General features: G+C 46.1%; 8 protein-coding genes across 8 annotated transcripts; 6 read left to right on the top strand and 2 right to left on the bottom strand.

Moving 5' to 3' along the window:
* Positions 1–872: 872 nt before the first annotated feature.
* On the bottom strand, positions 873–1,899 carry F4813DRAFT_334457 (uncharacterized protein). The gene is made up of 3 exons (XM_049241171.1): positions 1,357–1,899; positions 1,105–1,262; positions 873–1,046 (listed from the first exon to the last, which is right to left on the bottom strand). The coding sequence occupies exons 1-3, from the start codon at positions 1,673–1,675 to the stop codon at positions 1,026–1,028; spliced, it is 498 nt and encodes a 165-aa protein (XP_049101432.1). The 5' UTR covers positions 1,676–1,899; the 3' UTR covers positions 873–1,025.
* A 67-nt stretch (positions 1,900–1,966) lies between these two features.
* On the top strand, positions 1,967–4,839 carry F4813DRAFT_334482 (WD40 repeat-like protein). The gene is made up of 3 exons (XM_049241172.1): positions 1,967–2,595; positions 2,659–4,180; positions 4,245–4,839. The coding sequence occupies exons 1-3, from the start codon at positions 2,146–2,148 to the stop codon at positions 4,424–4,426; spliced, it is 2,154 nt and encodes a 717-aa protein (XP_049101431.1). The 5' UTR covers positions 1,967–2,145; the 3' UTR covers positions 4,427–4,839.
* Positions 4,840–6,140: 1,301 nt separating this feature from the next.
* F4813DRAFT_334380 (mitochondrial carrier) lies at positions 6,141–7,537 on the top strand. Its single transcript, XM_049241170.1, has 4 exons — positions 6,141–6,310; positions 6,379–6,426; positions 6,497–7,211; positions 7,296–7,537. Exons 1-4 carry the CDS (start codon positions 6,247–6,249, stop codon positions 7,450–7,452), a joined length of 984 nt encoding a protein of 327 aa, XP_049101430.1. The 5' UTR covers positions 6,141–6,246; the 3' UTR covers positions 7,453–7,537.
* Positions 7,538–7,704: 167 nt separating this feature from the next.
* On the bottom strand, positions 7,705–11,165 carry F4813DRAFT_387578 (uncharacterized protein; the record flags this gene model as incomplete). Its single annotated transcript, XM_049246571.1, has 3 exons — positions 7,705–8,106; positions 8,160–8,749; positions 9,299–11,165. The coding sequence occupies 3 exons, from the start codon at positions 11,163–11,165 to the stop codon at positions 7,705–7,707; spliced, it is 2,859 nt and encodes a 952-aa protein (XP_049101429.1).
* Positions 11,166–12,388: 1,223 nt separating this feature from the next.
* On the top strand, positions 12,389–14,180 carry F4813DRAFT_353055 (uncharacterized protein). The gene has a single exon (XM_049242585.1). The coding sequence runs from the start codon at positions 13,096–13,098 to the stop codon at positions 13,702–13,704; it is 609 nt and encodes a 202-aa protein (XP_049101428.1). The 5' UTR covers positions 12,389–13,095; the 3' UTR covers positions 13,705–14,180.
* Positions 14,181–14,827: 647 nt separating this feature from the next.
* F4813DRAFT_379766 (glycoside hydrolase family 47 protein) lies at positions 14,828–16,696 on the top strand (the record flags this gene model as incomplete). Its single annotated transcript, XM_049245497.1, has 3 exons — positions 14,828–16,163; positions 16,277–16,518; positions 16,577–16,696. 3 exons carry the CDS (start codon positions 14,828–14,830, stop codon positions 16,694–16,696), a joined length of 1,698 nt encoding a protein of 565 aa, XP_049101427.1.
* Positions 16,697–17,018: 322 nt separating this feature from the next.
* F4813DRAFT_353050 (glycoside hydrolase family 32 protein) lies at positions 17,019–19,620 on the top strand. The gene has a single exon (XM_049242584.1). The coding sequence runs from the start codon at positions 17,471–17,473 to the stop codon at positions 19,196–19,198; it is 1,728 nt and encodes a 575-aa protein (XP_049101426.1). The 5' UTR covers positions 17,019–17,470; the 3' UTR covers positions 19,199–19,620.
* A 205-nt stretch (positions 19,621–19,825) lies between these two features.
* F4813DRAFT_353046 (uncharacterized protein) lies at positions 19,826–21,304 on the top strand. The gene is made up of 4 exons (XM_049242583.1): positions 19,826–20,406; positions 20,463–20,601; positions 20,670–20,744; positions 20,833–21,304. The coding sequence occupies exons 1-4, from the start codon at positions 19,963–19,965 to the stop codon at positions 20,883–20,885; spliced, it is 711 nt and encodes a 236-aa protein (XP_049101425.1). The 5' UTR covers positions 19,826–19,962; the 3' UTR covers positions 20,886–21,304.
* Positions 21,305–22,264: the final 960 nt, after the last annotated feature.

Below are 22,264 nucleotides of genomic sequence, written 5' to 3'. Positions count from 1 at the left end.
CGGTTCGCAATGTGAGTAGTTCTCCTTATAGCTGGCTATGGAGAACTTCTCAATTGTCTCAAGACATTCATTCGACTACGTGCTCCTAGTAATGCCTTTGTATGTACCTACTCAATCTAAAGGTCAAAGGAGTGGCTTTCTCTATGTCCATCGTATGTAGATCAACAATACCATTATACCCCGTAGTTTCGCTAGAAGTAGACGTAGTGATTTCACAATGAATGAAAATGGAATCGACAATGTATTTGCATACTATGGTTCTAAGGCTAGTATGCGATTTTGGGCGGAGAAATATCTTTATTTTTACGAACTAGTCTGACGAAAGTAGATCTATCCATGAGAAAGCCGAACCGTGTGTTTGTATATTTCACCATTGTAGCTGAGACGATAAATCTGATAGTAGAAGTTGTTTCTCATAGTCTAGTAAGATCCTTATTAAGAGATCCGTTGCGAATGAAGATAGAACCTCTGTGAAGGAACTAATGATATCTGGACTACGAATAACGCATTTGTGCGGCTACCCCTATTTACCGATCTGATGTAATGTCCATCAGTGAGGAATGTCCATTTGGTATAGTGTAGTAAGTCGTCTTGCAATTTTACTGGAGAATGCTGACTACCTTGTATTTGAGTATCTTCCCTTACAGGAGGTGATTTGTACTGGACGAACTCGGGAAACGATACGGGCACTTACACGATACGTTTACTTGATGAAATAACTTAGGTAGGTACTTGGCCTTTATGAATTGTAATGTTAGTAAATCAGTAGTTGAGAAGTTGTGATTTTGCGTGATTGAGCTATGACGGTGCAATATGTCGAAATAGGGGCTCGTAATAGGGGCGTGCAATATTGAAACAAGTGCACGCACGTTCTTGAGAGAGCTTAACTACTTCGTACTTAAGATTTAGTTAATTAAAGATACAATACGAAGTACACAACGCTATCGACTGATTGCGTGCTCAGGGGTAAGCCTGAGGCCAACATTAGTATCTTAGGTACTAAGCTTAGGTAAGTTTTAAGACATCTAGAAAATGATATCTGTAACCTGCATGTATGTAATTAGATGAATGTTTCATTACGGAACGGCAGTGGCTGAATCCTACGGGTGATATAATACCTATTGTTACGCAAACGACGGAAGATTTCGTGAAAATGGCGAGATCAAGCCACAGGGGGCTGGCGGCTGTCGGAGTTCCGGTAAGGTAGACTGGTGGAAGGAATCGATTACCTAATAGTACTGTATAATACAGTATATCGGACACTGTGTTACCAGTTTCTCATCAGCTTTAAAGCCTCAACCGGACTGGCAGACTGGGTCTATTTTAAGGTGTCTAGGTGCTTTAAGGTGCACCTACCCCAGACCCACCAGGCTATCCCTGAGCTGTCGAAGCCCCGACAGCCGTAGTGGGGCCCGGTACTTCGGAAGGTTATCGGTCTAGTATGTCGCCATTCGGGCCCCAAAGCACCACAAAGGTGAACAAAGCAAGACCCTAAGACCCTAAATGCAAATTGCTTTGGCGCTGGTCTGGCGGCTGGTCGGCTCTTAGGGGACAGGATCACCACTTTTTTGACCGCTTCGATGAGCCAACCGGGCCAACCAGTCAAGACCAGCCAGCGCCAAACAATTGGAAAGCAGGGAAAGTAAGGAAATGCAGCTTTGGCCGATTTCGCCATCTTGTTCTACTTGACGTGCAATTGACCCCGTTCAAGTCCGTCCCTCTTTTTTTTTGCTTCCCCGGCTTTTTGGCCATCAAGGCCGTCGATACTTAAGAAAAAAAGAAGAAAGAAAAGAAAAGGGAGGGAAACTAAAAAAAAAAGCAGGGTACACCATATTATTATACCGAGCCGTCTAGCCCGTCAACCGGCGGCATACATAGTTGGATTGCTAGATCCTGGGGATATTTGAGACTTGAGGGGGGGCCTGCGAGATCCCGCTCAGTCTACGACAACCGAACGGAAACGAGCGCAAATCTGTACCGCACTTTGTACGGTTTATCATCGACCCAGCACGCCATCTTACCGTGTTTCACCGTAGCCCTCACCATACTCTCTTCGATGGTGCAATTCGAATAAGATCTTACCTGGGCTTTGTCCTTGCACCCGGCCACCAATCCAATTTCCCTCAACTTTCATCATCTATCATTATGGATAGCCTGCCGCCAATGCCGATACCCAACGGCCACGAGTCGATGTCGAGACACGATGGCCCCATTTTCCTGCCAGACGATATCACACCGACGAACTTGAACAACATATCCACCATCAACCGATCTCGTCTGCAGAGACAGTCCTTGTCCTCCGTACCGATCGAACAATCCAAACCATCAAGGGACAACTGTGACAGACGAAGACCCGAGGGTGCAGAGGACTCCTCCCGACTACCCAATATGTCCCAACAACTCATGGGTCAATCTGTTACTCCCTTTTTACGGGAACATATCCCCGGGTTGTACGCACCTATAGGAAAGCCCGATCTTCCGTCTATGGCTGCTATTACGACGAAGGACCCTAACAGTAAATATTGCTACCGACACCGGCCAGACTCCAAGTGCCGTAGGGCTGCTGACGAGACCAAGATGGGGTTAATTCAGAGCGTATGTTCTTGCCCGCCACCTGGTATAACATAGCTCTTCACCGATACTTATATTGATGTATAGGAACTCGAAACGCTACCTGCTGCCGATAGACAGGCTATTACGAATGTTTGGTCATTGTTTTCCGCTGCACCTTCAAAGCACCGCGAGCTTATGTTGCAAGGCATCATTACTCAGTGTTGCTTTCCTCAACTATCTACAGTGTCCCGTGAGGTCCACGAGCAATTAAAGATAGACTTCCTGTCTGCTCTACCAACGGAGCTATCTCTGAAGATTCTGTGTTACCTTGATTGTTCTTCTCTCTGCAAAGCTGCCCAGGTTAGCAGAAGGTGGACCCAGCTATCTGGAGACGACGTCGTGTGGCACCGTATGTGTGAGCAGCACATCGGACGCAAGTGTGAGAAGTGTCAATGGGGTCTTCCGAGATTGGAGAAGAAGCGGCTAAAGGAATGGAAAATTCAGCATCAAGCAAACATGAGCAACCATCGAGCATTATTGACGAATGGTCAGGATTCTGCTATCATGACGGTCGTCAAGCGTGCCGCGTCCTCCCTGGAGGATAAGGAGACTGATTCCTCGAAACGTCAATGCGTTAACGGTGTCAGCAACCAAAACAAGTCGTCAGAAAGTACCCAGAAGTTTCGGCCGTGGAAAGATCTATACCGAGAGAGATATCGCGTTGGATCAAACTGGCGGTATGGGAGGTGTACCATCAAAACATTTGGGGGGCAGCACACGAACGGTATAACTGCTCTGCAATTCGACGACAACATGCTTGCTACGGGCTCTTATGATTCGAAAATAAAGCTCTGGGATATCGAGAAGGGCGAGGTCATTCGGACTCTCCACGGTCATACGATGGGAATTCGAGCCCTCCAATTCGATGATAGGATGCTTGTTTCTGCGAGTTTAGATGGTACGGTCAAAATATGGAACTGGCGAACGGGTGTTTGCATCAACACCCTTAATCACCAAGGCGGTGTCATAACCGTGCATATGGATGGCGGTCTTTTAGCTTCGGGATCCATGGACAGGTCGATCAAAATATTCAATTTCAAAACCCAACAGTCATTTACTCTACGCGGCCACTGCGATTGGGTAAACCACGTTCGCATTGACGCGGCTTCGCGTACGCTACTCTCCGCCTCCGACGACTGCACTGTGAAGCTTTGGGATCTCGACTCCAAAGTCTGTATCAAGACATTCGAGGGTCATGTCGGACAGGTACAACAGGTTCTTCCGCTTCCAGACGATTACGAATTTGAAGATGAGGCGGCCCGTGATGGCGATGCCGTCTCTGTAGCTAGCAACCGTAGCGGCACGCCTCCAAACGGTTCGTCATCTTCGTTTTCGAGCACCCAGGATGTGGATGAGGAACGGGCAATGTATGGACCCATCTTCCAGAACGACCCTGACCGACCGCTACCTCCACGCTATATGCTTACGGGCTCCCTTGACGCAACTATGAGGCTCTGGGACACAGCAACAGGAAAAAGCCCCCGAACCTTCTTTGGTCATGTTGAAGGTATCTGGGGACTCGCAGCTGACTCTCTGCGATACGTTACTAGTGCCAATGACGCTACAGGTAAGAGTTTGAACTAGACTTGACAAAGATTTTGAAGCATTTGCTAATGTTTTTATCGATGTAGTCAAGGTGTGGGATTCTCGAACCGGCAAGTGCGAACGAACATTTACCGGCCATGCCGGGCCAGTAACCTGCGTCGGGCTCAGCGATAGCCGGATGGCGAGCGGAGGCGAGGACGGAGAGGTGCGGTTATATAGTTTCGAGGGCGAACCGTCAGAAGTCGAAGAGTTCGGCACCCCTGCTTAACCTTTTTGAGCGCATTGCTGGGTTATCTGGTTTACCCCTATTCGAACTAACATTATTCATGGATTGATTTTACAGCGGGCTTGTTTCACGGAAGGCGTTTACATATACCACAGCTGTTAAACCAGCTACAAAGGGATGAAAAACTAGCCAAGCTGGGAGGCGACAGCTTATTAATGAAAACTTGACGGCATTAAGGAAGGTCGGCGTCCAATATTTATAAAATTCCAAGGCGTACTGGATAAGGCTTAGCAACACAGTAATATCGCTTGCTGAAGGGGTGGGTTTTATTTAGAATTAGGATAGGGTACGGTCTATTTTACATTGTCCAATATATCAAAGAAAATTAATTATCTACTGTGATGTATGAGAATGAGAATAATGTTTTGATATGCGCCTTGAATCTCCCCACATTTTGCTAACCCGTATATGCTGCATGCGAGGCCGGCTTAAACTGCTTCTTATAAATGATGGCCCTCTGCATCCCGCGGCTGAAAAGCATTCCATATTAGATGGATGGCTCTGATTTCTCGACTGTCTCAGAAGCTCGGCCAAGAAACATTCCAGCTGCATTTCTAACCTCGGTAAGTGAAGTATTAAACACGTTCATAAACTCATGCTCTTACTAGAGCCTCAAAGAACTAGACTACAAGTGACCCCAAAGAACATCTCTACCCGGTAGTATCCGATATGAACCACAAGGTCTAACTATGTACCTAACGTAAGGTGTTGGTACGTACCAATTCAAGATCCCTGTCGAGTCTGATGCCCCGGCCTTCTCCCCCCGCAAAATCACAAGCTCGGCTCTCAGTCGGTAAACACACCTTTTTCGACGTCACAGCTAAAGAATCACAGGCCAGAACTTGTCAATATTCCAGCTATCGCAGCAGATAATGCGAATAAGGGAATCGAGATTATGAGATACGGGGATACTTAGTATTAGCTAACTAACCAATAAGCATAGGAATCCTCATGCTTGAAAGACTCTAAAGGGGCTTAGATCACTTCCCGCCGGCCGTCAATGGCTAGCATAACAACATGCGACTAGATCTCCGGTTTGCCGAACGAGGGCTGATCCGGCAGCCCGTCCACACCAAGACGAAAGGGAGCAAATCTTGGAGTATAGTGTACACACACGCGCGCGCGCGCGCCCAGGTTAAAGTTTCTGCTGTCATCACTCGTCGTCGATCTGGCCCCCTCGACCCCACAGCCAATTGCCTTTCCTAGTACGTACGAGGCCTAGACCTAGGGGGAGAGCACGAGATGATGGGCGCGTCTGCGTCCCAGCCGCGGATCTTTGGTGCTGGCGAGTTAAGTCACTTTGCTCGACTTCTCCGGTATGGCGGGCACGCAGGTGCATGTCGACTGCTGGAGCTCGGCAATCCTCGTACCTGGGCCGGCCTGGCTTTTTATATAGATACTTAGATATCCCGGCTCGAGTTCCTGGCTCGGGGTCCTCTTGTGTGTTTGGTCGTCTGTTTCTCTTATTGCTCATGAGTCATAAGTCTCCTATACACGCACATACCCATACTCGTCAGACTTGATGCTTTGTGCTTTGTGCTGCTATACTCGTACCGAGCTCCCTTCTCTCACGTGCCTCTTCTAAACTCGGTATATACTAAGTACCTACCTGCCTACATCTCTTTGTTGAGAGGACTCCTTCTTTTTCTCGGTATTACTTAACAGCACGTCGGTGACGGCTATTGCATGTGGTTACCCTCCTAGAACTCTTCATAGTGCTTCGCCCAATATCAACAACATAGCTACGAACGGAAGCACGATAGTGTATAACCTGGGCGCAAGCCCTATACTAATAATACATAATGGCGACAAATGTAGGAGGAAAAGATGGCAAGGCGCCACCGACGGCAGCGACGAATTTGATCGGTGTGTTCTTGGACCATACCTGCTCTCAGAAAAGCCAGTTTACTATATACTAACATGCATCGAAACAGCTGGCGGAGGAGCAGGTATGATGGAAGCTCTGGCGTGCCACCCTCTCGGTTCGTACTCCATATCCATATCCATATCCACCGTCCCATCATCTTCTCTAACAGCAGTCCTTCCACGCAGACACAATAAAAGTACGAATGCAGCTCTCACGACGAGCCCGCCAGCCCGGCGCCCCCAAACGCGGGTTCATCCGCACAGGAGCCGAAATCGTCAAGCGCGAAACGCCGCTAGGCTTATACAAGGGCTTGGGCGCAGTTCTAACCGGCATCGTGCCTAAGATGGCGATCCGGTTCACGTCCTTCGAGGCTTACAAGCAAATGCTGGCCGACGCCGAAACGCGCGCGATCTCCGGGAGCGGGACGTTCGTCGCGGGGCTCGCAGCAGGCGTAACGGAAGCCGTGGCGGTCGTCACGCCCATGGAAGTCATCAAGATCCGGCTGCAGGCGCAGCACCACAGCATGGCAGACCCCCTCGACATACCCAAGTACCGCAACGCAGCACACGCGCTGTACACGGTAGTGCGCGAGGAAGGCTTCGGCGCTCTGTACCGGGGCGTGAGCCTGACGGCGCTGCGGCAGGGCAGCAACCAGGCCGTCAATTTCACCGCGTACACGTACTTCAAGGAAGTGCTGCTGCGGTGGCAGGACGACAAGGGAGGGAGCGCGGTGACCCTGCCCAGCTGGCAGACTACGCTTATCGGCCTGGTGAGCGGCGCGATGGGGCCGTTAAGCAACGCGCCGATCGATACGATTAAGACGAGGTTGCAGAAGACGCCGGCCGAGGAGGGGGTTTCGGCGTTTAAGAGGATCAGTTTGATTGCGAGGGATATGTTTAGGTGAGTTTGTTTCCTGCTTCTGCTTTACCTTCTATTTGCTCGTGTGTCAGTGCTAATACGGTATTGTATGTATGTATGATATAGGCAAGAGGGGTTTCATGCGTTCTACAAAGGCATCACGCCGAGAATCATGCGTGTTGCGCCAGGCCAGGCTGTAACGTTTACGGTGTATGAATACCTGAAGGACAAGTTGGAGAAGAGTGGACCGAGTGTGTTGTCGGGACAGAGGTATGAAGAATAGGAAAGGGTGTATGATTTTAAGAGGCCGGGTTATGTACTAGCTATAGCATTGTAGTATTACTGCGATGGGGACCCTTGGGCTAGGCATTTTCGATTTCATCACGTCGGTGATATATCATATCATATTATGAAATATAGCGAAATATAATCGCATTGCTTCCGTATCTCCTATGGGTTATGGGTTCACGCTAATTCCAAGTTCATCCTCGCCAATATGCTATATATGTGATAGAAACAATCCGTATGGGACGTTTCACCTGCCGGGTCGCTTGGGTCTTCTGAAAGCTGTTTTAACCTCCGCCTCTGGGAATAACTCGGACGTAACGGACTGTTCGGTGATCTCGCTCGGATCCTCAAGCTCGAATTTCTTCTCAATATGAAGCCCTGCCTCTTTTGTGGCCACCTCGAGTACGGCACGCTTCATTAGCGGGTACATCATTCGGAACTTGATAGCTTTAGTTCCCGCCGAGGCGGGACACGTGTAGAAGAAGAGTATGACGTTCTTCTCGTCTCCTCCGCTCGGCGGTGTGGCTTTGTATCGGAAGAAAGTGAAGCGAGGTTCGGTTGCCGAAATGCTTTTCACGAGTTCAGGGATTGTGGAAGGTGAGGAAGAATCCTGTAATAGCTCTACGACTTCGGTCTCGGGGTTGATTTTCTATTTGATTCCTGTTAGTGCGCATATTCCCCGATTATATTCCTCGAACTCACAAGCATTACTAGTCCGGTTCCCTCCTCGCGGCCTAAAGCGCTTAGGGCAACCAACGCATCAGTAGCGACAGGCATGTTCATGGTCTTGCTGAGATGAATCTCACGAACACCCGTACCGGCACCGGCTTCGGCTTCAGCTCTTTTAACCTCGCCCAAAGTCTTCTCCTCTTCGGTTAAGGGTGCCTCAAGTTGATTGTGACGGTCGTGCTTCTTGAAACCCTCGACGCTCAGCTCTTCGGCCATGGTAGCGAATATTGTTTCCCGAAAGTGATCGGATCCCAGCTCACGCACCAGCGTCAACCGCGTCGACGCGAACAGCATCTTCTGCCGCACCTTGGCCGTGTCGGGCACATAAGTAACAGCTATTAGGTACGGAGCGGTGTCATATCTGCGTAGAATGATGAAGAGGGGCTCATCGGGTTTTATGTAAGAGGACAGCTTCGGAAGGTCGGCATCGAAACTGCTCGATAGAGAGGACCGCGGAAGTGTAGTTGACGCAGTGAGGGTCTCTCCGGTGATAGTCACAAGAAGTCCAAATTGTGCCGGGTCACCCAAGAACTTGTTGAACTGAGTGACGAGCTCCTGAGAAGCTGGAGTTGGCGAAAGTAAGCTAAGTTATCTTTAAGTCAAGAATAGGGGTTGATATAATACCAGATATTCCGGACTGCATCCTGGGTTTTCGTTAAGACCTTGAAGTCTCCTTATATTAAAGAGGTCTTTCTAGAACCCGAATAGAAATACCTCTATAGATCAACGATAGCAGACTATGTTAGGTACTTATGTGCCTGGGTAGTGTTGTTAGTGATCCCACCTAACACAACCCGGCTCGCAGGTCTGAGGATGTAAAGTAAAAGATATTAGGGCTGGCGCGGCCTAAAAAGTTGCAAGGATGCCCCTCCATCAGCCCATCGCTGCAACAGTGAGTGGTGCGGGGTGCGGGGCTTGAAGGGGGATACTTGCATAAGTGTGCATACATCTGATAATTGTTTTATAACAGTATGACCATATGTGATAAGTGCATACTCCCTTCCTATGACCATGTTTAATTTAATTTCCAAGTCTTCATTCCTAAACATCTTCTCAAAATAACAACTCTGTATCCCTTGCTTACCTAGGTACCTATTTGTCTACTTTCTCACTCGCCTCTACCCATGCAGACGTGTATCCGAACGGAACCCATTTGATTACACTTTCAATATGAGAAATCAAACCGCCCTCAACTTTGATCAACTGCGGAATCATGTAAGTCCCCGGAACACGACCTGCCGGCGACAGTGAACCGGGACCGTTGGCAGGCTCATCCACCAGAACCACGGCTAACACGACTCCTCTCTTATTATCTGCAACTAAGATTCGCCGATCACGCACTGTCGTCGTGGTATTAGAGAGGCCATTCGGAGCCGGTCCCTTCCCATCTAGCTGATCAGCACAAGTCAGATCCCCCTGGCCAAAGTTGTCACGCCTAGTGCACCCTTCTGCAAATGGCACTCCCTCGCTTGAATGCTTTTCTAGGCCATCGAAATATGCACTCAACAATTCTGGCGGAATCTCACCGTTGGTGCTATATTCTTGGAACACAGGATCGAGGATACTTGTAGTATTACCCTCCCACTCCACTGGAAGCGGCGGGCGCATAAGCGTTACTGTTCCGCCACGACTATCGGTAGCTTCTCCACGCACAACGTTCGCTTCGATCTCCGTTATTTGGCCATTTTCGACCTTGATACGTAGCGAAAGGACTCCCGGTATACTATGCTCCGTACTGAATCCCCAGTAGCCAGCCGTCCCGCTTTCCGAGTCGGATAAGACTGCTCCATACCCGTCCGTCCAAGTAATTGCTTCTAGTGTCTCCCATAGACCATCTCCGAACGCTACAAATTGGCCATTTTCTGAGTATCGTCCACCCTTCGCTAAGGGTAGGCGCGTGTGGTCGTGGACCCGGATCGCCATGAGTACATCTCCCACTACATTCTCGAGGCAGACCTGGTCGCACGGAATCGGATACGTGGTAAAGTTTGTGCCGGGCCCGCTGAGATCTACGGGTGGAACATCGGGAAATGCCGCTCGCATGTTATAAGGAACTTCGGTTAGTGTCATTTCGATGCGATAAAGCTTCTCGCCACGCAAGCGAAATCCCTCCATGGCTCGCAACGAACGAGGCGTTTCGAAATAACGTGGGATTGGCGAGGATGTGCCATTCACGCTAGGCAACGATTTCACCGTAGCATTATGATCCAGAGTAGTGATAGCAAAGACGGCCTGGCGCTCCTCGTCCACTACGGGAAAGTGACGTTCCCGGATTCTTGTGACAAAACCAAGAAATCCTGTCTGGAATTGCTCCTCGCAAGTTAGGGAAGCGAATGCCGTGTCGTTAGAGTGGCCATAAGGATCACCGGTCTTGACGTTTGTCGTTTGAAGACCATCTTCCAGACGATTACATTCTTTGTCGAAGAAGCTGTAGTCACCCTTGGGGTCGTTTCCCTGCATGCCGGTGTAATACTTGTTGGTTTGTGAGATCAGCTCGTCTCGGGGAATCCGTTCCTCGGGCGGTACAGCTTCGAACCAAACGGCTTCCGGCTGACCTCGTTGTTCATAGAGCTCCGCGCCGCCCGAATCACGTGTGATTTGTGATTCGATTTCACTTATCTTTCCGTCCTCTTCCACCTTGAGGCGGACAAGATAGATAGCACCGACACCATTCTCTATAATGGTAGTGATGATCGCGACCTGGCCCGCTTCGGGATCAGAGAACGTGTGGCTGTACTTCCCCAGTGACTCCACAATATGCCACTCGCCAGTGCCGAACGGTAATATTTGATCGTTCTCTACGTATTTTACGTCCGGGGTCGTCGGCAAACTCGATGGGTCGTGGGCTACTAAGGCATTGAGGTAGTCTGAGATCAGGCTTTCCAAGCAGGATCTCTCACAGCGTTCAGACAGTGTCGTAGAGCTGAGCGCCAACACCGACAAGCCGGCCCCGATGGCCTTGCGAATCGTAGTAATCATCGTTCACCTTTCTCGCTGTATTCCTACCGACTTTGATATTTTCCAAATCGCGCCATTATGTCTTTTAGAGTTAGGTAAGGATATTCCTTACATTGCGCCTGGGGAAGTCCTTTTAACATGGCAAACATTCTCCGCAAAAGTATATGCCGGCAAAATTGGCCCTCATATCCTCGGCGCGGGGGGTCTAGTCCAATGTGCGATTGCTGATCTCTTGGATTACAAGGGTAGTTATTTTGCCTAACCTTAGATTACTTCATTAATATAGCTTCACATTTAACAGATTTCCTATCTGAAGTACTCTTTTAGGCTCAAGGGGTGCTATAAATAACCTCGCACTATCAACCAAAACAACTGAACCACATGGGACCCAATAACATGCGTATTAACTACTTGCAGCCGTATGAAGGGTTCCGGATTGGAAGTTCTTAGGTAGTTCTTATTTACATACAAATTGCGTGAAGCAGGAAGATGCATATTGAGTTAGTGCTGCCATATCATTCCCTTGAAGTCAGATCAAAAGGAGAGGTAACTACCTACCTTCTAAGTACCTAATTAAGGACGAGGTAGACATTAAATCAGAAAATTCATACAATCGAAAATCAGAAATATACAATAAAATGATAGACCAATAGCCTAGAATTTCGCGTGGGATATATGAGGTTTAGGGTGGCTAATCTAAGGCTGAGAGACCTGTTCATAAAATCCGTACCTATGTGACCACATACCTGTTCGGGTTGGAATGTGTTGTGGGGCGTGACCAATTATACCAAGAACCAAAGTGTGCTAAAAGATGAATGAATATTGATAATATATGAAAGTAAGGCTCCGGAGCTACAGAAGTTCGCAATAAGTTATACTCGAAGCTTAAGGGGTATATTGGTTTTGCTAGCATTGAGTTGACACGATAAATGGTAGCAGTTAGAATCTAAATCAAGGTTAGGAAACAGGATAAGTGTGTATAATTCATTTTGTATGGTCAAGATTGGCACTCTCGAGTCTTTCTGCTTCTTATCATATTTGTAAGACCTTTCTATACATGGGTACCTCTCAATAAAGCACCTCAAGTAGTAAGAAACGTCTCAACACCTCTTCCCCTTTGAGCTAGATACTGATATTGGCTGCATGCAGGATATATTGGGAGACAATTGTTAAGTAAGATGAGCCGTTTCTGTCAAGCTTTCTGGTATCAGCGCTGGCAATATGATCTTCGTGACCTCCGACAAGCCACTCAGCGGCATTGAAACCTCCTTTGACCAATAAGACCGCTGAAATGCTCTGCATTTGAGTACCTGCATCGTAAGCTGCATAGCTTCCACCCTACGACACCCTACCCGGGCGGGCATGTACCTCTCATGTACTCCAAAAGAACCAAAATGTGCCTGAAGGAGGCTCCTAAGTAAAAAGATAAGAATACCTCAGTGACTGTTCTCAAAACTACACACGCGCGACCTTACTTTGTAAGCCATATTGTCTTATCTCACCTTATCTGAACGCTCAAAGCCTCATCACTATGACCGACTACAACCAGGTACATGAGAACGAACTGGGCAGCGATGCCTTGGCCAACAATCCTACTTTTCAGCATAACACTGCATATTACGACCTTCACGACCCAATGAACGGTCTTCCTGCTCCTCAGGCTGCCCCACTTTCGGGAGTACAGCTGCAGGAGCATGGAAGGTAATTTTTTTTGTTAACACGGAAATGCTGATTCGATAACGGGATATTGCATCCACGGAGAAACAATCTATTCTAGGGCACGGACCACGGACTTCAACTACACTATATTTAGACTGACCTAAACTATATCCGGTTACTTGCGATATTCGCTAAAGCACCCCACAGCAGGATATGGTCAAATCATTGCTAGATATGGTATGGTTGAGGCGTGTGGTCCGTGCCCTATGAATTGTTTCTTAGTGGATGCGGTATGTACGTAGGTAGTCAAAGCCACTTCCCATACGCTTCCGCTATAGGAGCCTTGACCTGCGTTGACTCCACGTGCTACAAAACCTTCGGGACGAATGAGCAACTCCGGAAGCATGGCGAAAAAGAGGGACACAATGCTTACGGATGTATCTGTGGCACCACATTTACTCGGCTTGATGCCCTCAACCGCCACATTAGCTCCAAGTCTCGCAATGCCGCCCAGTACTTGTGCGAATATTGTTATGCTTACCAAGGCGAGAACGCCTTTTCCCGTCGAGACCATCTTACTCAGCACTTGAAAGTTTACCACAGGATCGACACAGCGGACAAACTTGGCCAGCACAAGCTCAGGAGGTCTAAGAAGGCTACCGTCGCGCCTGGCCCCCAAGCTTCTATGCCTTTGATGCCCCCCTACCCTTGCCCCGTACTCGGTTGCCCTAAAATGGGATATGACGGTTATCTTCGAAATGTAGATCTTGATGAACATGTAGTTATGATGCATCCTTCAACTTTGATGTATCCCTACAACACTCAAGAGCATGCTTTCGACCAGCAGTACCAGGTCCCTATGCAACCAGACCAGCAAAACATCGGATCCGGCTCGATCTAATAAGGTCGTAGACCTAACTGATCTGAGATATAGTCCGCCACGGTCATACTCATTGTTATTGTTGACAACTGGCTCTTCTTAACGAACTAAGCGTTAACATCCGACGTCATCGAAGGAGCAAGACCTTTGAGTGCGCTTATGCTTCATCTACCTTTCTACTATGATACTGAATGTTTGGGATGGTCACCATGTAGAGTCTATAGACTCATTTTCATCTTGGTAAAAAGGAGGGACTTTAACGATGTTAACGACTTTCCTATGTATCTTGGCTATTACTGCCATAGCTCGCTCTTTACATGGATATTAAGTGTGTTCTTCCTATTAATACTTTGTTTTAACTATATAACTACCTACCGTGACTATGAACCTATCGATAAACTCTTCTGAATTATGATATGCATCTATCATGAATTTGCGTACACTAACGATTAGGATGAAGCTCGCTCCTGTGATCTAGTAGTTGGCACTTACACAATACATTTATTTGCTAGTGTTAACCCTGACGATGGCTAATTTATAGAGTATATAGGTCTGTCTCATCTAACATATAGAAATGATTTCATCTCTCTATATTATTGTATTATTAATATAGGTGAAGTGTACCTTCATATCTCATATAACTAACAGAACGTTTAGTTGTTTTGATTTAACATTCGCGGTGCATCGTGCATCTTGTACGGACCGATCCGAGCTTCAACCGTCTGGCACGGATGAGTAATATGGTCCGTGTTTTCTTGGCGGAGCTCCGTGCCCCTTTAGGCCCCGGCCCGGTTGGCCGATTCATATCTCGTTTGGCCCCTCGGACGCTACGCTTTGTCTCATTGGCCCCGGGATCAGCGCTAATTGGAGAATGTTGGACCTTATTCTGGGCAATTTACATGAAATTATATTTTCCCCTTTGCTAGGACCGGAAATGACACGTTGGGGATTTGCACAGTAAGATTTTGAAAATGGGTTCTTGCAAACATAATGATTTTGTCGTCCGTTGCAATACCTATCTGAATTTCTTTCCAATTAGTTTTCCTGCGTCTGGTTACGCAGGTCGTGTATTATAATGCATCTCCAAGTTCGCAAGCATAGACGCACCTTAATCCTTCTTACCGGCGTCCTTGTAGTATGGTGGATGTTATCGGCTTCTTTTTCGGGCTTGTGGATCTCGGAATTCACCAGGCTCGAACGGCATATGAACAGTGATGCAACCTCTCCTCCGATCGCATTAAAGCGAAGTAGCTTCGATTGGAGCACCGTTCCCTTCCATTTTCCGGCAGAGGAAATAATTCCTTTGCCAGCGGGGAAGCCCCGTCGCCTACTTGTTCAGGCTCAATTTCATTCCGAGGCGTCTGTCGATAGACAGACTCGAGAAGCAAGGCGCCTCGATGTGAAGAAAACCTTCCTCGATGATTGGGCCGCATACAAGAAGTATGCGTGGATGAAGGATGCACTGAAGCCGATCTCCGGGGAATTTCAGGACCAATTTAGCGGATGGGCTGCGACTTTAGTAGACTCCCTCGATACCTTATGGATTTTGGGTTTAAGAGAGGAATTTGACGAGGCGGTCGATGCAGTCTCTAAGATAGACTTCGGTCGATCTAGCTCCGCAAGAGTCAACACATTCGAGACGAACATTCGCTACTTAGGAGGTCTGCTTGCAACGTATGACCTTAGCAAGCGAGATGTCTTGCGTTTGAAAGCTATCGAGCTTGGAGATTTGATTTACGTAGCTTTCAACACGGAGAATCGGATGCCCGTCGACTTTATTGATTTTCAGGCCGCCAAAACTGGGAAACTTCTATCTGTCGAGTCCTCTGTGGTCTCGGCCTCTCCAGGAACGCTGTCTCTTGAACTGACGCGGCTCTCGCAGCTCACAGGAGACCCGAAATATTATGATGCAGCTGCAAGAGTAATGGACGTCTTCTACCGAGGCCAAAACCAAACTTTGATACCGGGTCTGTGGCCTACCTACGTCTCCATGAAATCCCAAGATGTCATAACGGGGAACTCGTACACTCTTGCTGGGTGTGCTGACAGCTTATATGAGTATCTTCCCAAAGAGTATGCTCTTCTTGGGGGCATGGAGCCGAAGTACGAGATGATGTCTAAGGGATTCTTGGAGGCCGCTAAAAATAACCTGCTCTTTAGACCTATGGTACCTAACAACATGCAGATACTCATTGCTAGCAGTGCTAGTGTATCTGCTACAGGTGAGGTGACCTTGGACGAGGAAACTGAGCATCTTGCTTGTTATCTTGGCGGAGTCTATGCGCTGAGTGGGAAGCTATTTGGTAACCCAGGATACATCAATATTGGCGCCAAGCTGACGCTTGGTTGCGTATATGGGTATCGGTCATTTCCAACGGGGATGATGCCCGAACGACTGAATATGGTAGCTTGCAAGTCGTTTGAAGATTGCGAGTGGGACGAAAAGCGGTTTGACGAAGAGAAACAGAAGCAACACGAGTGTAAGTTGGTGCATAATATCCTAAATTATTCGTTTCCTCGTAGCTTTCGAAGTAGTCAACTTGATTCATTTTCTGGTCTTGTAACTGACACCTACTGATATCTGATGATATAGGGAAGGATCATCTTCCTCTTGGATTTACTACTGCTAAAGACCCCCGATATATATTAAGACCCGAGGCGATAGAGAGTGTGTTCATCATGTACCGTATCACCGGGAACACAGTTTGGCAAGATATAGGATGGGACATGTTCATGGCTATCGCGAACGGAACCAAGACCGATCGGGGGACTCACGCGGCCGTAAAAGACGTGACCCGCATAGCGGATGTTCTACCAAAAGATGACTATATGGAGGTGAGTATCAATATGCATGGGTAGGCATTTACCTTATAATGCTGACGTTTAAATACAGAGCTTTTGGTTAGCAGAGACTTTGAAATATTTCTACCTGCTCTTCTCGACTCCCGACGTCATTAATCTTGACGACTATGTGCTCAATACCGAAGCACATCCTTTCCTCAGGCCCAAATGATCAAGCCATTTGGTTGAATAGCGCCTCCTGCAGTGAGATTACATGTAAATACCTATCTAAGGTTAGTTATATATTTTCTTTAGTGTCCCAACTTGCCATATATTTGTAAGAGTATTCTGTAAATCCTACTAACGTGCTGTAGCAAACAGGAGTAATTCCATTCAGGCTCAGTTCAAGTGCATCTTGGATATTTGTGGTACAACTTTCCACCGGTGACTACCTAGGTACCTACCTAGGTAGGTAGTCAGTTAAAAAAAAGAAACTATTTTCTCTAAGCCTTTTATATTCTACCTAGTGTCATTCATGGATGTTGAAGTGATATGAGAAACTATGCCTGTTACTTTAGAAGAATCTAACATTGAACTTATGGCGAGATTGCTATAGGTGATGCTGCGGAGCTGTTGCTAAACCAGCCTTCAATAGTTTTCCAGAGACAAGATTTCGAAGCACTAAAGCCATGAGTAGTTGTTTAATAAGGCCGAGGCTATATCTATTGTAGTTAGTGTCTGTATGATACTCCGCATATCTCCAGCTTCATCCTTGGCCCTATACGGACTTCTCCGCAAACCCCACAGAATATCCAAATTCCAAGCATTCTGAAGTCACATCGTGACCTTGCGGCGGAACAACATTACGAAAGTTAGACCGAAAGTCCCATGAACCATTATATAAATACTACAGGTGACTTCGTATGATCATGATCATGTGCTCATTAGCCACTCAGGATTCGGAGCTCATCTTGAGGGTGCCTCATCTTCAACATCTCAAGACACGATGAAGCTCACACCAGCGGTTTTGGCGGGAACCCTTACCGCAAGGCAAGACATCGACTACAATGCGGCACCGCCAAACTTGTCAACTCTCCCTAACTCGACTCTCTTCGAAACATGGCGGCCGAAAGCGCATATTCTTCCGCCATCTGGGCAGATAGGTGATCCCTGTATACATTACACCGATCCCGAAACTGGGCTCTTCCATGTCGGTTGGTTGCATAACGGTGCTGCTGGTGCCACGACAGACGACCTTGTTACGTATCATGATGCCAATCCAGAGGGACGGCCGTTCATAGTAGCAGGCGGGAAGAACGATCCAATCGCAGTATTCGATGGGTCGGTCATCCCTAGTGGCATCGATGGTAACCCTACCCTTCTGTATACTTCTGTGAGCTTCCTACCTATCCAATGGACTATTCCATACACACGAGGAAGTGAGACGCAATCTTTAGCGGTATCTCGTGACGGAGGTCGTAACTTCACGAAACTTGAACAAGGGCCTGTTATCCCATCACCGCCTTTCGCAGTCAATGTGACAGGCTTTCGCGACCCTTTCGTCTTCCAGAACAGCCGGCTCGATACCGAACTTGAAAGTGCTCCTGGAACTTGGTATACCGTTATCTCTGGAGGTGTCCATGGAGAGGGGCCTAGTCTGTTCCTCTACCGCCAGCACGACCCAGAGTTCCAGTACTGGGAGGAGTTGGGCCAATGGTGGCATGAACCCGTCAACACAACCTGGGGTAATGGTGACTGGGCCGGTCGGTGGGGGTTTAACTTTGAAGTCGCCAACATATTCAGCTTGGATGAGCAGGGCTACAATGCTGAAGGCGAAATCTTCACAACCTTTGGCGCTGAATGGTCGTTGGACCCGATTGTGCCACAAGTCTCGGATTTCCGCGAGATGCTTTGGGCAGCTGGCAATGTTTCTCGCGAAGATGGAAAGATCAAGTTTCAACCAACTATGGCCGGAAAGCTTGACTGGGGAGATTCTGCATATGCTGCTGCTGGCAAGGAGTTACCGGCAACCTCGAAAGCCTCCCAGAAAAGCGGCGCCCCCGATCGGTTCATCTCCTATTTATGGTTGACGGGAGATTTCTACGGCACTCTGGACTTCCCGACTAACCAGCAGAATTGGACCGGTGCACTCCTGCTCCCGCGTGAGTTGAGTGTGGGAAAGATCAGCAATGTCATCGACAATGAACTTGTTCATGAAACTGGATCGTGGCGGATTAGCAGTAGCGAGTCTGGTGTCGTTGAACTAGTGACCTTAAAGCAGGAGATCGCGCGTGAAGCACTGGCCGCATTAACTAGTGGTGGCTCTACGGTTGAACCAGGTCGGACTTTGAACTCACCAGGCGCTATAACATTCCAAAACGTTCCCGAAAGCAAATTCTATGTGATTACTGCATCGCTTTCCTTCCCGAAGGCTTGTCGCGAGAGTGGTTTACGAGCTGGCTTCCAGATCCTGTCTTCTGAATACGAGAGCACGACCATCTACTACCAATTCTCCAACGAGTCCATCATCATCGACCGCAGCAATTCCAGTGCCGCGGCAAAGACGACGAATGGCATCGATTCTCGTAACGAAGCAGGTCGACTGCGTCTATTTGACTTGGTGCAAGATGGCCAGCAGGAGATAGAAAGTCTTAACTTGACCATAGTGGTCGATAATTCCATTGTCGAGGTGCATGCTAATGGGAGATTCGCGATAAGTACTTGGGCTCGGTAAGTGTCAACTCTTGGTTCTTCATATTTGACATATATTCTAACTCATTAGCAGGTCTTGGTATGCTGCTTCCCGAGAAATTAGATTCTTCCACGACGGTGAAGGGGAAGTGGTATTTGGAGACGTGACTGTTCACGAGGGGTTGTATGATGCTTGGCCCGATCGAAAGGGCGAGCAGTAGGGTAGCAAAGAAAATAATATTCAACCATTTTTAATTCCCTTTCTTGGCAAAGAATAAAGTGATAATCATGATGATCTATGTAGTAGGGATTCTCATCCTTCATCCGCCAACAAACTCTACTAACTCGATGATCACCTTGTTACTACCCGGCTACACGAATTATCCTTGAAGTGTCAGAACTTGAAAAATAAACAATCGTATGTCGTCAAAAAAAGAACAAGGAGCGTAGAAGATACGCTGCGCCACGATAGGTTTCATCAGACATACATATCAGCCCAGGGCCCAATCAGCCGATTGGACCATCGTATCTCTCACCAATTCCGCCTGTTATTCAACCAATCATATACACGATAATCTCGGTGCCTTGGGCGATCGGCACTCCGCCGCCTCTCCTCTAAACCCAAGTCGTGTGGCTTTGGCCCATTTTCTACTTTTAGGTCGTATTTTCTTTTTATACTTTTATACTTACGGACCCTTCTTCTCTTAATCGTCAGGCCGCTTCTCGACTTAAATCGGATTAACCTGCATGTAGTCCAAGGCAGCAGTATAACAGCTTTGATTTATTTTGAAGCGCCAAACATTCAAAATGGAGCGTCCACCCTCTGCTACCACCTCTAAGATGTCCGTCACTGGAAGACGAGATTACGGAATGAAGTTTATTGCAGATATGGACGACCTCGCCGGCAGCACTATTAACGTCGGTTCGCGTGGGCAGCCGCCTGTAAGCGGATCTCACGAATCAGTCAAATCATATGGAGGCACTCCGTATTGGGAGAGGCCCACTGAATTTAGGAATACTAGAAATGATGAAGAGGACGTCGATGAAGGGTGTCATCCGTTCTGGACGTCATGGTGGGATATGATTAGGGGAATAGGGTTAATTATGGCTGGCATGTTGAAAATTCCTTTTACTATTGGGCACGGCATAGCGAAGGCGCTGCATTTCACCCCGACACTATATAACGACACCACTGTTCGGAAGTGGTTTCAAATCACCGGTTTCCCATCGGGAATCGTTGCTGCCGTGCAGGTAAGAGTTTATAATCACCTCGCCTCACCCACAGACTCTAACATGTTTCACTATAGGCCCTTTTGTACGGGCTTCTCGATGGTTGCACAGACTGGTTCGTGTTGCCTTACATATGCGCCAGAAAAGATGGATTCCTCGGATTTTTTAAGGGGTTCATACAAGGACTTGGTAGTATAGCATTCAAGATATCTGCTGGTGAGTTTAGTCTTAGCTGGTTCTTATCCCCCACATTCAAGTCGTGACTACCAGTCTAACAATAACAGGTGTCATAGGATTGGTATCGCATCCGTTCTATGGTATATATAAGGAGGTGGCAAAATTTAAAGTGGAATTTAAACGTGAGTGTCGGCCTCAACAGGGTGTTGGGTCTTTGATATAGTGTTCAACCCAATCTAAATTCACTAATCGGCCTAACTGTCTCGCCAGGAATCCCCTTTCAATCTGGGCGACGAGTCCAGAAAGAGAAAAGCCCCGTGTAGGCGGGTATAACGCCTTCCAATTCGAACTTGAGATGAGCTCTTGCAGTCAATCGACCGTAATTACGGGATAGGATCACGGAGTAAGCATAAGTTACTGCTCACGGAGGCGTATCAATGAGGCGTTTCATGGGATTTAATGGAGCATATCTGCGTACCTAGATACCTATAGATATACTTGTGACCTGAGTCACAGTGTTTTCTAGAAGTCATGGCTTGGGTATTCTGGTTGACGATTGTGTAATACTATCATGTAACGACCATCTTTCAAAGAATACAAGAGAGTAAATAACCGCAAAGCTGTTCTGCAATATAGCTACAAGTTTATGGTTAAGTCAAAGCACCCTTACAGGGGCCACCCTAATGAGGGCCACTTTAAATTTTTAAACCTTCAAAATAAGTACTTTAACTTTAATTTAACGTTATTTAATTAAATTAAATTTAATTAATTTATAATTTATTATATTTTAATAATAATATAATCTTTTACTATTAATTTAATTAATAAGGTTTTATTTTCTAAATTGGTATTGGAATTGTTAATTATAATTATACCATTTAATTTTTAGGCTTTTAATTATTTTTTTTTTTATAATAGCTTTAATATTTATAAACGTCAAATTTAAGTTAAATAATATTTTATGCCGTTTTTATAACTTTGCATTTATTAATATCTTTTTTAAATATTTGACGCAGGTTTTTATTATGGTTAATTTTATAATAACTTTATTAAAGGCTTTATTAATTTTATTAAATAAAAACTTTATTACGGGTTTAATAAATATTATATTAATTTTAAATAATTTTTTAACTAAAATATTAATATCTTATAAATTTAAAGGTATTGTTAAAAAGATTGGGGTTATATTTTCGATAAAATTAGGCTTTTTTGGGTTAGAAATAAAGCTTGGAAGGGTTGGGGTAGTACCAGAAACTTTCTGGAATATAAACCGATAATTTAATAGCTTATTCCGATTTTTAGGATAAATTCCTATAGCTTTTTAATTAACTAATATATTATATTTAATTAAATATTTTTTTTGTATTATTTAATAAGTTGTAATAAATTTTCTTTTATTGGAATTAAAAATATAATATAACTAATATATTTTAGTAAATTTATAATAATAATTTTATTTTATTGATAAAAATATATTTACGTTAATAATTTATAAAACGTATAATAAATATACTGGAATAAAAATAACGTAAACTTTATTTATAAAACATTCTTAAAAGAATTCTATTATAATATAATTATTATAGCTATTAAAAATTAATAATTACTATTATTAACAATTTAATAACCTTATTTTTTTTAAAAAAACTTTATAAAATTATTTAAATATAATATTATTATTAATTTAACTATTAAAAAATGT

Source organism: Daldinia decipiens (genome assembly GCF_022478715.1).
Source record: "Daldinia decipiens strain CBS 113046 unplaced genomic scaffold F4813scaffold_9, whole genome shotgun sequence".
Lineage (NCBI taxonomy): Eukaryota > Fungi > Ascomycota > Sordariomycetes > Xylariales > Hypoxylaceae > Daldinia > Daldinia decipiens.
The sequence above is the reverse complement of the archived record's forward strand: the minus strand, read 5'-3'. Positions and strand labels throughout refer to the sequence as shown.